The 17769-nt window shown below is 41.3% G+C and overlaps 1 protein-coding gene across 1 annotated transcript in view; it reads left to right on the top strand.

Annotated features, from left to right (window-relative positions):
* The first annotated feature begins 815 nt into the window (after nt 1–815).
* Naglu (N-acetyl-alpha-glucosaminidase) overlaps nt 816–17769 on the top strand; it is a 443026-nt gene continuing 426072 nt past the window's right edge. The window contains exon 1 of the mRNA XM_070091031.1: nt 816–899. Within this exon, the coding sequence (XP_069947132.1) occupies nt 897–899 (3 nt within the window). The 5' untranslated portion in view covers nt 816–896. The remainder of the gene's footprint in view (nt 900–17769) is intronic.

The following is a 17769-nucleotide window of genomic DNA, read 5'->3' as shown; positions in this document are numbered from 1 at the left end:
ACTAGCAACAACAAGAACTGTCCTGAGACATACTAGCAACAACAACTAGCGTGAGACATACTAGCAACAACTATCCTGAGACATACTAGCAACAACAACTAGAGGCATACTAGCAACAACAACAACTAGAGTGAGACATACTAGCAACAACAACAACTAGAGTGAGACATACTAGCAACAACAACAACTAGCGTGAGACATACTAGCAACAACAACTAGCCTGAGACATACTAGCAACAACTAGCGTGAGACATACTAGCAACAACAACTAGCGTGAGACATACTAGCAACAACTATCGTGAGACATACTAGCAACAACTAGCGTGAGACATACTAGCAACAACAACTAGCCTGAGACATACTAGCAACAACTAGTGTGAGACATACTAGCAACAACAACTAGCGTGAGACATACTAGCAACAACAACTAGCCTGAGACATACTAGCAACAACTAGCGTGAGACATACTAGCAACAACAACTAGCGTGAGACATACTAGCAACAACAACTAGCCTGAGACATACTAGCAACAACTAGCGTGAGACATACTAGCAACAACAACTAGCGTGAGACATACTAGCAACAACAACAACTAGAGTGAGACATACTAGCAACAACAACAACTAGCGTGAGACATACTAGCAACAACAACAACTAGCGTGAGACATACTAGCAACAACTAGCGTGAGACATACTAGCAACAACAACAACAACTAGAGTGAGACATACTAGCAACAACAACAACTAGAGTGAGACATACTAGCAACAACAACAACTAGCGTGAGACATACTAGCAACAACTATCCTGAGACATACTAGCACCTGCAGACTGGTGGTGACAGCAGTAGCGTCTGAGTGGTCGTGTGTGAAGGACTGTGTTACCGCCTCTCTTCTTAATGGTAATTTATTAGTCTTTAATAAGGGTCTGGTGGAGTCTAGTGAAGGGTTCCTGATCCAAGGAAGCTGAGAAAGTACAGTAGTGGTAATGTGAAGTACAATGTTGGTAATGTGAAGTACAGTGTTGGTAATGTGACGTACAGTGTTGGTAATGTGAAGTACAGTGTTGGTAATGTGAAGTACAGTGTTGGTAATGTGACGTACAGTGTTGGTAATGTGAAGTACAGTGCTGGTAATGTGACGTACAGTGTTGGTAATGTGACGTAAAGTGTTGGTAATGTGAAGTACAGTGTTGGTAATGTGACGTACAGTGTTGGTAATGTGAAGTACAGTGTTGGTAATGTGAAGTACAGTGTTGGTAATGTGAAGTACAGTGTTGGTAATGTGACGTACAGTGTTGGTAATGTGACGTACAGTGTTGGTAATGTGACGTACAGTGTTGGTAATGTGAAGTACAGTGTTGGTAATGTGAAGTACAGTGTTGGTAATGTGAAGTACAGTGTTGGTAATGTGACGTACAGTGTTGGTAATGTGACGTACAGTGTTGGTAATGTGACGTACAGTGTTGGTAATGTGAAGTACAGTGTTGGTAATGTGACGTACAGTGTTGGTAATGTGAAGTACAGTGTTGGTAATGTGAAGTACAGTGTTGGTAATGTGAAGTACAGTGTTGGTAATGTGACGTACAATGTTGGTAATGTGAAGTACAGTGTTGGTAATGTGAAGTACAGTGTTGGTAATGTGAAGTACAGTGTTGGTAATGTGACGTACAGTGTTGGTAATGTGAAGTACAGTGTTGGTAATGTGAAGTACAGTGTTGGTAATGTGACGTACAATGTTGGTAATGTGAAGTACAGTGTTGGTAATGTGAAGTACAGTGTTGGTAATGTGAAGTACAGTGTTGGTAATGTGAAGTACAGTGTTGGTAATGTGACGTACAGTGTTGGTAATGTGACGTACAGTGTTGGTAATGTGAAGTACAGTGTTGGTAATGTGAAGTACAGTGTTGGTAATGTGACGTACAGTGTTGGTAATGTGAAGTACATTGTTGGTAATGTTAACTAGATCGTTGGTAATGGGAACTAGATCGTTGGTAATGTTAACTAGATCGTTGGTAATGTGAACTAGATCGTTGGTAATGTGAACTAGATCGTTGGTAATGTTAACTAGATCGTTGGTAATGTGAACTAGATCGTTGGTAATGTGAACTAGATCGGCCTGGGATAGAACCCGCGATCAGAGAGTCTCAAAACTCCAGACCGTCACGTTAGCCACTGGACCAGCTAGCCACAATAGGATTCGTCCAACTAGGTATATTTCTACACCATAGGAAGGTTAGCATAGGCACCACTGTGACCACAAGTGCAAGTTTTTACAGACGAATCTCCAGCTAGCGTGGCCGTGACGAACTCTAGCTCAAGTCCCCTATGCTAACCTTCCTATGGTGTAGAAATATACCTAGTTGGACGAATTTTATTGTAACTAGCTGGTCCAGTGGCTAATGCGACGGTCTGGAGTTTTGAGACTCTCTGACCGCCGGTTCAAATCCAACCCGTGGTATGGTTTGTTTGCAATCGTGTCATTACGATTTCGTGAGTCATGAAATATACACATGGGAAATCGTAATAAGAAATTATATATATTGATATAATTCAATCTCTTGGTATTAAGGAAATAAAAAAAAATATAAAATATACCTTTTAATATAACGTATATTACTTTATGATCTTAAGGTACTTTAATGGTACCTTTTACTTATCAATTAGACACAAGCACTTTAACAGACTTATAATCACATATAGTTACAATGTCGTCCATTCTGGCTGACTGCGTTTTTAAACTTAGATTTGATAAAGATACACAGTCTCAATTTCCTGAGACGATCAATGTTTTAAACACTTATAATTTGAGCAGTGTAACTGGTCTTCAACACAAGAGAGCTTCTACTAAGTGAAAGTATCACAAGTACTCGCACTTTCTGCAGACTGAGCAATAATGCTGTGTTCCAGGTAGTTTCTTATTCAAAGTAAATGAACAGGAAAGGAAGACCTCGAGACTGAGACAGGTGTTGTTCTGCTTAACCTACACCTCTTACCCCTGACGTCAGCTGGCGTCAGGCGAGTAGTGCAGATTATTATAATCATGGGGGAGCGCTAAGACCGTAGGATTATGCAGTTCATGTGGGGGGTGGGAATGGAAGGTATTTAGGCTTAATTTAGGGAACTGGAGCACAGATCCAATTCCCAAGATAAGAGCCCCTCACCAGCGTCAAGGAACCTCCCTTGTGGGGAGAGTAGTGCACAGGTGACGCGGGTTCTATCCCCGTCCGTGGTATGGTTTGTTTGCAATCGTGTCATTACGATTTCGTGAGTCATAAATTGGTCGTTACCCATGGTGAACCATCCAAACTAATTCATCATATAAAGATATACATATAATGAAAATGGTGACATAGCCCCACTCCACAAAGGGGGCAGTAAAGCAATACCTGGAGTTTACCTGGAGAGAGTTTCGGGGGTCAACGCCCCCGCGGCCCGGTCTGTGACCAGGCCTCCTGGTGGATCAGCGCCTGATCAACCAGGCTGTTGCTGCTGGCTGCACGCAAACCAACGTACGAGCCACAGCCCGGCTGATCAGGAACTGCCTTTAGGTGCTTGTCCAGTGCCAGCTTGAAGACTGCCAGGGGTCTGTTGGTAATCCCCCTTATGTGTGCTGGGAGGCAGTTGAACAGTCTCGGTCCCCTGACACTTATTGTATGGTCTCTTAACGTGCTAGTGACACCCCTGCTTTTCATTGGGGGGATGGTGCATCGTCTGCCAAGTCTTTTGCTTTCGTAGTGAGTGATTTTCGTGTGCAAGTTCGGTACTAGTCCCTCTAGGATTTTCCAGGTGTATATAATCATGTATCTCTCCCTCCTGCGTTCCAGGGAATACAGGTTTAGAAACCTCAAGCGCTCCCAGTAATTGAGGTGTTTTATCTCCGTTATGCGCGCCGTGAAAGTTCTCTGTACATTTTCTAGGTCGGCAATTTCACCTGCCTTGAAAGGTGCTGTTAGAGTGCAGCAATATTCCAGCCTAGATAGAACAAGTGACCTGAAGAGTGTCATCATGGGCTTGGCCTCCCTAGTTTTGAAGGTTCTCATTATCCATCCTGTCATTTTTCTAGCAGATGCGATTGATACAATGTTATGGTCCTTGAAGGTGAGATCCTCCGACATAATCACTCCCAGGTCTTTGACGTTGGTGTTTCGCTCTATTTTGTGGCCAGAATTTGTTTTGTACTCTGATGAAGATTTAATTTCCTCATGTTTACCATATCTGAGTAATTGAAATTTCTCATCGTTGAACTTCATATTGTTTTCTGCAGCCCACTGAAAGATTTGGTTGATGTCCGCCTGGAGCCTTGCAGTGTCTGCAATGGAAGACACTGTCATGCAGATTCGGGTGTCATCTGCAAAGGAAGACACGGTGCTGTGGCTGACATCCTTGTCTATGTCGGATATGAGGATGAGGAACAAGATGGGAGCTAGTACTGTGCCTTGTGGAACAGAGCTTTTCACCGTAGCTGCCTCGGACTTTACTCTGTTGACGACTACTCTCTGTGTTCTGTTAGTGAGGAAATTATAGATCCATCGACCAACTTTTCCTGTTATTCCTTTAGCGCGCATTTTGTGCGCTATTACGCCATGGTCACACTTGTCGAAGGCTTTTGCAAAGTCTGTATATATTACATCTGCATTCTTTTTGTCTTCTAGTGCATTTAGGACCTTGTCGTAGTGATCCAGTAGTTGAGACAGACAGGAGCGACCTGTTCTAAACCCATGTTGCCCTGGGTTGTGTAACTGATGGGTTTCTAGATGGGTGGTGATCTTGCTTCTTAGGACCCTTTCAAAGATTTTTATGATATGGGATGTTAGTGCTATTGGTCTGTAGTTCTTTGCTGTTGCTTTACTGCCCCCTTTGTGGAGTGGGGCTATGTCTGTTGTTTTTAGTAACTGAGGGACGACCCCCGTGTCCATGCTCCCTCTCCATAGGATGGAAAAGGCTCGTGATAGGGGCTTCTTGCAGTTCTTGATGAACACAGAGTTCCATGAGTCTGGCCCTGGGGCAGAGTGCATGGGCATGTCATTTATCGCCTGTTCGAAGTCATTTGGCGTCAGGATAACATCGGATAGGCTTGTGTTAATCAAATTTTGTGGCTCTCTCATAAAAAATTCATTTTGATCTTCGACTCTCAGTCTGGTTAGCGGCTTGCTAAAAACTGAGTCATATTGGGACTTGAGTAGCTCACTCATTTCCTTGCTGTCATCTGTGTAGGACCCATCTTGTTTAAGTAGGGGCCCAATACTGGACGTTGTTCTCGATTTTGATTTGGCATAGGAGAAGAAATACTTTGGGTTTCTTTCGATTTCATTTATGGCTTTTAGTTCTTCCCGCGATTCCTGACTCCTAAAGGATTCTTTTAGCTTAAGTTCGATGCTTGCTATTTCTCTGACCAGTGTCTCCCTGCGCATTTCTGATATATTGACCTCTTTTAGCCGCTCTGTTATTCTTTTCCGTCGCCTGTAAAGGGAGCGCCTGTCTCTTTCTATTTTACATCTACTCCTCCTTTTTCTTAGAGGAATAAGCCTTGTGCATACATCGAGTGCCACCGAGTTAATCTGTTCTAGGCATAAGTTTGGGTCTGTGTTGCTTAGTATATCTTCCCAGCTTATATCGGTTAGGACTTGGTTTACTTGGTCCCACTTTATGTTTTTGTTATTGAAGTTGTATTTGGTGAATGCTCCCTCGTGACTAGTCTCATTTTGTCGGTCTGAGGCTCCACGCATACATGTCTGAACCTCAATTATGTTGTGATCTGAGTATATTGTTTTTGATATGGTGACATTTCTTATCAGATCATCATTGTTAGTGAAGATGAGGTCTAGTGTATTCTCCAGTCTAGTAGGCTCTATTATTTGCTGGTTTAAATTGAATTTTGTGCAGAGATTTAAAAGCTCGTGTGAGTGTGAGTTTTCATCAGAGCTGCCTCCTGGTGTTATTACTGCAACAATATTATTTGCTATATTCCTCCATTTTAGGTGCCTTAAGTTGAAATCCCCCAGGAGCAAGATGTTGGGTGCAGGAGCTGGAAGATTTTCCAGACAGTGGTCAATTTTTAACAGCTGTTCCTGGAATTGCTGGGATGTTGCATCCGGAGGCTTGTAGACTACCACAATGACTAGGTTTTGGTTCTCGACCTTTACTGCTAAAACTTCCACTACGTCATTTGAGGCATTAAGCAGTTCTGTGCAAACAAGTGACTCTGCAATGTACAGGCCAACCCCCCCCTTTTGCCTGTTCACTCTGTCACATCTGTATAGGTTGTAACCTGGGATCCATATTTCGTTGTCCAAGTGATCCTTTATGTGGGTCTCAGTGAAAGCCGCGAACATTGCCTTTGCCTCTGCAAGCAGTCCACGGATGAAAGGTATTTTGTTGTTTATTGCTGGCTTTAGACCCTGTATATTTGCAAAGAAGAATGTTATCGGACTGGTGGTATTGTTGGTACTGGGGGGGGATTTTTTTTCCGGCATTAGTATCTGTATCTGTTGGTTTGGAGTGGAGGCCATCGACTGTGGTTCCACTCCAGGAATGACTGGATTTGGTGTACGATTTCTGCCATTTCCTGCCAGTTTTTTTTTCCTTCCTGGCACTAAAAAACCTCTCCCTCTTGAGTTGCTGTGGCTACCCAGGTTTTCCCATGGCCTGGATGTTTTGTATCTTTTTGTCCCCTTTAGATGGTATGCCTGGCAATTTAAGTTATAGCACAGTCTTTCCTGTACTGAAGAGGTACACATTTCAGGGTGAAAAAGCTTACAGGAAGGGAGTTTGCATTTTCCTGTTGTCATATGGGCATGACATTTTCTAGGGTGGTCATAGTTGCATGTCCCATCTGTTTTTCCAGATTTCCCATGCCAGCAGATACCAAGTGCATAGTATGTGCACAGGCTTGGTTTCCGTTTGCCTTGGGTTTCTGTGACTGTATTCCCTGTTGGTGCATGTTTCCCTGTCTTATTCCTATCCTCCTTAGCACCAACAATGGAGCTCCCACCAGTTGTTTTTGGTAATTTATCCTCACTATTGCTATTGGAGTCCTCTTGTTTGCTATTTCCTGCGGTATTTCTGGTTTGCAATATTGGTTTTATCTTATCTTTGACTACACTTGTTTCCCTACTATGGCTCCTGTCCTCTATGAGGTCATTTATATGTATTCCTTCCTGCGTATAATTCCCGACTACCTGGACAAAATCTCTAGCTTCACCATTACTGTCTACCAGGACAGTATCTCCAGCTTCACCATTTCTGTCTCCCAGGACAGCACCTCCAGCTTCACCATTACTGTCTCCCAGGACAGTATCTCCAGCTTCACCATTACTGTCTCCCAGGACAGCACCTCCAGCTTCACCATTACTGTCTCCCAGGACAGCACTATCAGCCCTACATTTACTGACTACCAGGACATCACCTCCAGCCTTACAGTTTGTGACTACATGGCCAGTATCAAGGGCAGTACCATTCAGCCCGGACTTTTTATGTTCCCATCTGTTGTAGAAAGCTTCCAGGTTTTCTATGAAAGCAGCTTTGATGTTATCCTCTTTTAATACCCTTGTGATTTTAGTCCACAGATTTTCCTCATTTGGGCATACCCAAAAACACTTCTCTGTTTTAATACTGCTTGTAGCTAGTTCTGGGATATCTGCACAAGGGGCGTGACACCAATTTCCACAAAAATGACAATTTATCCATGTGGTAGCCCGTTTGTTTGACTGACCACAGACTACACACAGCTTCATAATGATTTGAATGGTTGATTTACTGCAAGTCTACTAGCAACCTCTTGAATATTATATTAATAACCTTAAATGAAGCTCTAGCTATTTGTATTTCTGTTTCTAACTCTTTTTGTATATTGGACAGCTTACCGTCACGTTCCTGATTTTTAATGTTTGTGTTTATAAGGGCGCCTACAAACCCATCCGTTTACAGTCTGCTTTATTGTCCAACGAAACTGTTTGAAACCAGTCCCGGGTTCGGACCAGTCAAGGGTTCGGACCAGTCAAGGGTTCGGACCAGTCGATCTGCTCTGATCAGTGGGTCACTTATTTAAAACATACTGGTCGGTGATTTGAGCTAACACATGAAGGATCTACTGGAAATTATCTACCCGAGTAATATGTGATTTGACTGATACAAAAGTATAACTTGCGTGTTGAAGAGCCGGTGATATCTGGCAGCTCCTACAATGACGTACAGTCGACCTCTTTGTTTATCAATCGCTGTATCTGGCTTTTCTATTTTTGTTTTTCCGTCTCCACCACAATAAATGCACTAACATCCCATATCATAAAATCTTTGAAAGGGTCCTAAGAAGCAAGATCACCACCCATCTAGAAACCCATCATTTACACAACCCAGGGCAACATGGGTTTAGAACAGGTCGCTCCTGTCTGTCTCAACTATTGGATCACTACGACAAGGTCCTAAATGCACTAGAAGACAAAAAGAATGCAGATGTAATATATACAGACTTTGCAAAAGCCTTCGACAAGTGTGACCATGGCGTAATAGCGCACAAAATGCGTGCAAAAGGAATAACAGGAAAAGTCGGTCGATGGATCTATAATTTCCTCACTAACAGAACACAGAGAGTAGTCGTCAACAGAGTAAAGTCCGAGGCAGCTACGGTGAAAAGCTCTGTTCCACAAGGCACAGTACTAGCTCCCATCTTGTTCCTCATCCTCATATCCGACATAGACAAGGATGTCAGCCACAGCACCGTGTCTTCCTTTGCAGATGACACCCGAATCTGCATGACAGTGTCTTCCATTGCAGACACTGCAAGGCTCCAGGCGGACATCAACCAAATCTTTCAGTGGGCTGCGGAAAACAATATGAAGTTCAACGATGAGAAATTTCAATTACTCAGATATGGTAAACATGAGGAAATTAAATCTTCATCAGAGTACAAAACAAATTCTGGCCACAAAATAGAGCGAAACACCAACGTCAAAGACCTGGGAGTGATTATGTCGGAGGATCTCACCTTCAAGGACCATAACATTGTATCAATCGCATCTGCTAGAAAAATGACAGGATGGATAATGAGAACCTTCAAAACTAGGGAGGCCAAGCCCATGATGACACTCTTCAGGTCACTTGTTCTATCTAGGCTGGAATATTGCTGCACTCTAACAGCACCTTTCAAGGCAGGTGAAATTGCCGACCTAGAAAATGTACAGAGAACTTTCACGGCGCGCATAACGGAGATAAAACACCTCAATTACTGGGAGCGCTTGAGGTTTCTAAACCTGTATTCCCTGGAACGCAGGAGGGAGAGATACATGATTATATACACCTGGAAAATCCTAGAGGGACTAGTACCGAACTTGCACACGAAAATCACTCACTACGAAAGCAAAAGACTTGGCAGACGATGCACCATCCCCCCAATGAAAAGCAGGGGTGTCACTAGCACGTTAAGAGACCATACAATAAGTGTCAGGGGCCCGAGACTGTTCAACTGCCTCCCAGCACACATAAGGGGGATTACCAACAGACCCCTGGCAGTCTTCAAGCTGGCACTGGACAAGCACCTAAAGTCAGTTCCTGATCAGCCGAGCTGTGGCTCGTACGTTGGTTTGCGTGCAGCCAGCAGCAACAGCCTGGTTGATCAGGGGCTGATCCACCAGGAGGCCAGACCGGGCCGCGGGGGCGTTGACCCCCGAAACTCTCTCCAGGTAACTCTCTCCAGCCAGGTGAAGATAAAGATGAATATTTAACATAAAGTTGATTACTCTCGTGTTAGGTATTAACGATGGTAATTGCAATGTAATATTAGATGAACAGAATGGAGACAAATGGTTTTTAATACCAAAACTGTTGTCCAGAGGGCTGAGGAAGGGTTGTTGAGGTGGTTCGGACATGTAGAGAGAATGGAGCGAAACAGAATGACTTCAAGAGTGTATCAGTCTGTAGTGGAAGGAAGGCGGGGTAGGGGTCGGCCTAGGAAAGGTTGGAGGGAGGGGGTAAAGGAGGTTTTGTGTGCGAGGGGCTTGGACTTCCAGCAGGCATGCGTGAGCGTGTTTGATAGGAGTGAATGGAGACAAATGGTTTTTAATACTTGACGTGCTGTTGGAGTGTGAGCAGGGTAACATTTATGAAGTGGTTCAGGGAAACCGGCAGGCCGGACTTGAGTCCTGGAGATGGGAAGTACAGTGCCTGCACTCTGAAGGAGGGGTGTTAATGTTGCAGTTTAAAAACTGTAGTGTAAAGCGCCCTTCTGGCAAGACAGTGATGGAGTGAATGATGGTGAAAGTTTTTCTTTCTCGGGCCACCCTGCCTTGGTGGGAATCGGCCAGTGTGATAATAATAAAAAAATAAAAGTTATATCTTACAAAGTGGCATCTCGGCGTAACACAGTGTCTGGTGGATATAATGTCTGGTGGATATAATGTCTGGTGGATATAATGTCTGGTGGATATAATGTCTGGTGGATATAATGTCTGGTGGATATAATGTCTGGTGGATATAATGTCTGGTGGATATAATGTCTGGTGGATATAATGTTTGGTGGATATAATGTCTGGTGGATATAATGTCTGGTGGATATAATGTTTGGTGGATATAATGTCTGGTGGATATAATGTCTGGTGGATATAATGTCTGCTGGATATAATGTCTGGTGGATATAATGTTTGGTGGATATAATGTCTGGTGGATATAATGTCTGGTGGATATAATGTTTGGTGGATATAATGTCTGGTGGATATAATGTCTGCTGGATGTAATGTCTGGTGGATATAATGTCTGCTGGATGTAATGTCTGGTGGATATAATGTCTGCTGGATGTAATGTCTGGTGGATATAACGTCTGCTGGATATAATGTCTGCTGGATATAATGTCTGCTGGATGTAATGTCTGGTGGATATAATGTCTGCTGGATGTAATGTCTGGTGGATATAATGTCTGGTGGATATAATGTCTGGTAGATATAATGTCTGCTGGATATAATGTCTGGTGGATATAATGTCTGCTGGATGTAATGTCTGGTGGATATAATGTCTGCTGGATGTAATGTCTGGTGGATATAATGTCTGCTGGATATAATGTCTGGTGGATATAATGTCTGCTGGATGTAATGTCTGGTGGATATAATGTCTGCTGGATGTAATGTCTGGTGGATATAATGTCTGGTGGATATAATGTCTGCTGGATGTAATGTCTGGTGGATATAATGTCTGGTGGATATAATGTCTGGTGGATATAATGTCTGGTGGATATAATGTCTGGTGGATATAATGTCTGGTGGATATAATGTCTGCTGGATGTAATGTCTGGTGGATATAATGTCTGGTGGATATAATGTCTGCTGGATGTAATGTCTGGTGGATATAATGACTGGTGGATATAATGTCTGCTGGATATAATGTCTGGTGGATGTAATGTCTGGTGGATATAATGTCTGGTGGATATAATGTCTGGTGGATATAATGTCTGGTGGATATAATGTCTGCTGGATATAATGCCTGGTGGATGTAATGTCTGGTGGATATAATGTCTGGTGGATATAATGTCTGGTGGATATAATGTCTGGTGGATATAATGTCTGGTGGATATAATGTCTGCTGGATGTAATGTCTGCTGGATATAATGTCTGGTGGATGTAATGTCTGGTGGATATAATGTCTGCTGGATGTAATGTCTGGTGGATATAATGTCTGCTGGATGTAATGTCTGGTGGATATAATGTCTGGTGGATATAATGTCTGGTGGATGTAATGTCTGGTGGATATAATGTCTGCTGGATGTAATGTCTGGTGGATATAATGTCTGGTGGATATAATGTCTGCTGGATGTAATGTCTGGTGGATATAGTGTCTCCTGGATGTAATGTCTGGTGGATATAATGTCTGGTGGATATAATGTCTGGTGGATATAATGTCTGGTGGATATAATGTCTGGTGGATATAATGTCTGTTGGATGTAATGTCTGGTGGATATAATGTCTGCTGGATGTAATGTCTGGTGGATATAATGTCTGGTGGATATAATGTCTGGTGGATATAATGTCTGGTGGATGTAATGTCTGGTGGATATAATGTCTGCTGGATGTAATGTCTGGTGGATATGTCTGCTGGATGTAATGTCTGGTGGATATAATGTCTGGTGGATATAATGTCTGCTGGATGTAATGTCTGGTGGATATAATGTCTGCTGGATGTAATGTCTGGTGGATATAATGTCTGGTGGATATAATGTCAGGTGGATATAATGTCTGGTGGATGTAATGTCTGGTGGATATAATGTCTGGTGGATATAATGTCTGGTGGATATAATGTCTGCTGGATATAATGTCTGCTGGATATAATGTCTGGTGGATATAATGTCTGGAGGATGTAATGTCTGGTGGATATAATGTCTGGTGGATATAATGTCTGGTGGATATAATGTCTGGTGGATATAATGTCTGGTGGATATAATGTCTGCTGGATGTAATGTCTGGTGGATATAATGTCTGGTGGATATAATGTCTGGTGGATATAATGTCTGGTGGATACAATGTCTGGTGGATGTAATGTCTGGTGGATGTAATGTCTGGTGGATATAATGTCTGGTGGATATAATGTCTGGTGGATATAATGTCTGGTGGATATAATGTCTGGTGGATATAATGTCTGGCGGATGTAATGACTGGTGGATGTAATGTCTGGTGAATGTAATGTCTAGTGGATATAATGTCTGGTGGATATAATGTCTGGTGGATATAAAGTCTGGTGGATATAATGTCTGGTGGATATAATGTCTGGTGGATATAATGTCTGGTGGATATAATGTCTGGTGGATATAATGTCTGGTGGATATAATGTCTGGTGGGTATAATGTCTGGTGGATATAATGTCTGGTGGATATAATGTCTGGTGGGTATAATGTCTGGTGGATATAATGTCTGGTGGATATAATGTCTGGTGGATATAATGTCTGGTGGATATAATGTCTGGTGGATATAATGTCTGGTGGATATAATGTCTGGTGGATATAATGTCTGATGGGTATAATGTCTGGTGGATATAATGTCTGCTGGATATAATGTCTGGTGGATATAATGTCTGGTGGATATAATGTCTGGTGGATATAATGTCTGGTGGATATAATGTCTGATGGGTATAATGTCTGGTGGATATAATATCTGGTGGATATAATGTCTGGTGGATATAATGTCTGGTGGATATAATATCTGGTGGATATAATGTCTGGTGGATATAATGTCTTGTGGATATAACGTCTGGTGGATATAACGTCTGGTGGATATAATGTCTGGTGGATATAATGTCTGGTGGATATAATGTCTGGTGGATATAATGTCTGGTGGATATAATGTCTGGTGGGTATAATGTCTGGTGGATATAATGTCCGGTGGATATAATATCTGGTGGATATTATGTCTTGTGGATATAATGTCTGGTGGATATAATGCCTGGTGGATGTAATGTCTGGTGGATATAATGTCTGGTGGATATAATGTCTGGTGGATATAATGTCTGGTGGATATAATGTCTGGTGGATATAATGTCTGGTGGATATAATGTCTGGTGGATATAATGTCTGGTGGATATAATGTCTGGTGGATATAATGTCTGGTGGATATAATGTCTGATGGATATAATGTCTGGTGGATATAATGTCTGGTGGATATAATGTCTGGTGGATATAATGTCTGGTGGATATAATGTCTGGTGGATATAATGTCTGGTGGATATAATGTCTGGTGGATATATTGCCTGGTGGATATAAAGTCTGGTGGATATAATGTCTGATGGATATAATGTCTGGTGGATATAATGTCTGGTGGATATAATGTCTGGTGGATATAATGTCTGGTGGATATAATGTCTGGTGGATATAATGTCTGGTGGATATAATGTCTGGTGGATATAATGTCTGGTGGATATAATGTCTGGTGGATATAATGTCTGGTGGATATAATGTCTGGTGGATATAATGTCTGGTGGATATAATGTCTGGTGGATATAATGTCTGGTGGATATAATGTCTGGTGGATATAATGTCTGGTGGATATAATGTCTGGTGGATATAATCTGGTTATAATGTCTGGTGGATATAATGTCTGGTGGATATAATGTCTGGTGGATATAATGTCTGGTGGATATAATGTCTGGTGGATATAATGTCTGGTGGATATAATGTCTGGTGGATATAATGTCTGGTGGATATAATGTCTGGTGGATATAATGTCTGGTGGATATAATGTCTGGTGGATATAATGTCTGGTGGATATAATGTCTGGTGGATATAATGTCTGGTGGATATAATGTCTGCTGGTTATAATGTCTGGTGGATATAATGTCTGCTGGATATAATGTCTGCTGGATATAATGTCTGGTGGTTATAATGTCTGGTGGATATAATGTCTGGTGGACATAATGTCTGGTGGATATAATGTCTGGTGGATATAATGTCTGGTGGATATAATGTCTGGTGGACATAATGTCTGGTGGATATAATGTCTGGTGGACATAATGTCTGGTGGATATAATGTCTGGTGGATATAATGTCTGGTGGATATAATGTCTGGTGGATATAATGTCTGGTGGATATAATGTCTGGTGGATATAATGTCTGGTGGATATAATGTCTGGTGGATATAATGTCTGGTGGATTTAATGTCTGGTGGGTATAATGTCTGGTGGATATAATGTCTGGTGGATATGTCTGGTGGATATAATGTCTGGTGGATATAATGTCTGGTGGATATAATGTCTGGTGGATATAATGTCTGGTGGATATAATGTCTGGTGGATATAATGTCTGGTGGATATAATGTCTGGTGGATATAATGTCTGGTGGATATAATGTCTGGTGGATATAATGTATGGTGGATATAATGTCTGGTGGATATAATGTCTGGTGGATATAATGTCTGGTGGATATAATGTCTGGTGGATATAATGTCTGGTGGATATAATGTCTGGTGGGTATAATGTCTGGTGGATATAATGTCTGGTGGATATAATGTCTGGTGGGTATAATGTCTGGTGGATATAATGTCTGGTGGATATAATGTCTGGTGGATATAATGTCTGGTGGATATAATGTCTGGTGGATATAATGTCTGGTGGATATAATGTCTGGTAGATATAATGTCTGCTGGATATAATTTCTGGTGGATATAATGTCTGGTGGATATAATGTCTGCTGGATATAATGTCTGGTGGGTATAATGTCTGCTGGATATAATGTCTGGTGGATATAATGTCTGCTGGATATAATGTCTGCTGGATATAATGTCTGGTGGATATAATGTCTGCTGGATATAATGTCTGCTGAATATAATGTCTGGTGGATATAATGTCTGGTGGATATAATGTCTGGTGGATATAATGTCTGGTGGGTATAATGTCTGCTGGATATAATGTCTGGTGGATATAATGTCTGGTGGATATAATGTCTGCTGGATATAATGTCTGCTGGATATAATGTCGGGTGGATATAATGTCTGCTGGATATAATGTCTGCTGGATATAATGTCTGGTGGGTATAATGTCTGGAGGATATAATGTCTGGTGGATATAATGTCTGGTGGATATAATGTCTGCTGGATATAATGTCTGGTGGGTATAATGTCTGCTGGATATAATGTCTGGTGGATATAATGTCTGCTGGATATAATGTCTGCTGGATATAATGTCTGGTGGGTATAATGTCTGCTGGATATAATGTCTGCTGGATATAATGTCTGGTGGATATAATGTCTGCTGGATATAATGACTGGTGGATATAATGTATGGTGGATATAATGTCTTGTGGATATAATGTCTGGTGGATATAATGTCTGGTGGGTATAATGTCTGGTGGATATAATGTCTGGTGGATATAATGTCTGGTGGATATAATGTCTGCTGGATATAATGTCTGCTGGATATAATGTCTGCTGGATATAATGTCTGGTGGACATATTGTCTGGTGGATATAATGTCTGCTGGATATAATGTCTGGTGGATATAATGTCTGGTGGATATAATGTCTGGTGGACATAATGTCTGGTGGATATAATGTCTGGTGGATATAATGTCTGGTGGATATAATGTCTGGTGGATATAATGTCTGGTGGATATAATGTCTGGTGGATATAATGTCTGGTGGATATAATGTCTGGTGGATATAATGTCTGGTGGATATAATGTTTGGTGGATATAATGTCTGGTGGATATAATGTCTGGTGGATATAATGTCTGGTGGATATAATGTCTGGTGGATATAATGTATGGTGGATATAATGTCTGGTGGATATAATGTCTGGTGGATATAATGTCTGGTGGATATAATGTCTGGTGGATATAATGTCTGGTGGATATAATGTCTGGTGGATATAATGTCTGGTGGATATAATGTCTGGTGGATATAATGTCTGGTGGATATAATGTCTGGTGGGTATAATGTCTGGTGGATATAATGTCTGGTGGATATAATGTCTGGTGGATATAATGTCTGGTGGATATAATGTCTGGTGGATATAATGTCTGGTGGATATAATGTCTGGTGGATATGTCTGGTAGATATAATGTCTGCTGGATATAATGTCTGGTGGATATAATGTCTGGTGGATATAATGTCTTCTGGATATAATGTCTGGTGGGTATAATGTCTGCTGGATATAATGTCTGGTGGATATAATGTCTGCTGGATATAATGTCTGCTGGATATAATGTCTGGTGGATATAATGTCTGCTGGATATAATGTCTGCTGGATATAATGTCTGGTGGATATAATGTCTGGTGGATATAATGTCTGGTGGATATAATGTCTGGTGGGTATATTGTCTGCTGGATATAATGTCTGGTGGGTATAATGTCTGCTGGATATAATGTCTGCTGGATATAATGTCTGTTGGATATAATGTCTGCTGGATATAATGTCTGCTGGATATAATGTCTGGTGGGTATAATGTCTGGTGGATATAATGTCTGGTGGATATAATGTCTGGTGGATATAATGTCTGCTGGATATAATGTCTGGTGGGTATAATGTCTGCTGGATATAATGTCTGGTGGATATAATGTCTGCTGGATATAATGTCTGCTGGATATAATGTCTGGTGGGTATAATGTCTGCTGGACATAATGTCTGCTGGATATAATGTCTGGTGGATATAATGTCTGCTGGATATAATGTCTGGTGGATATAATGTCTGGTGGATATAATGTCTGCTGGATATAATGTCTGGTGGATATAATGTCTTGTGGGTATAATGTCTGGTGAATATAATGTCTGGTGGATATAATGTCTGGTGGGTATAATGTCTGGTGTATATAATGTCTGGTGGATATAATGTCTGCTGGATATAATGTCTGGTGGATATAATGTCTGGTGGGTATAATGTCTGGTGGATATAATGTCTGGTGGATATAATGTCTGCTGGATATAATGTCTGGTGGATATAATGTCTGGTGGATATAATGTCTGCTGGATATAATGTCTGCTGGATATAATGTCTGGTGGATATAATATCTGGTGGATATTATGTCTGGTGGATATAATGTCTGGTGGATATAATGTCTGGTGGATATAATGTCTGCTGGATATAATGTCTGGTGGATATAATGTCTGGTGGATATAATGTCTGGTGGATATAATGTCTGGTGGATATAATGTCTGGTGGATATAATGTCTGGTAGATATAATGTCTGGTGGGTATAATGAATCAGGTGAAAAATTGCAAGTGTATTTGTTCGTCTTAAGATGATCAAATCTGTTGAGTTTTATTCAGTTTTTTTTTTGTCATTTATAAATATTTGTGACGCACGTTTATA

Source organism: Cherax quadricarinatus, chromosome 33, assembly GCF_038502225.1.
Source record: "Cherax quadricarinatus isolate ZL_2023a chromosome 33, ASM3850222v1, whole genome shotgun sequence".
Taxonomy (NCBI): Eukaryota; Metazoa; Arthropoda; class Malacostraca; order Decapoda; family Parastacidae; genus Cherax; species Cherax quadricarinatus.
This window is presented reverse-complemented; position numbering and strand designations above follow the sequence as displayed.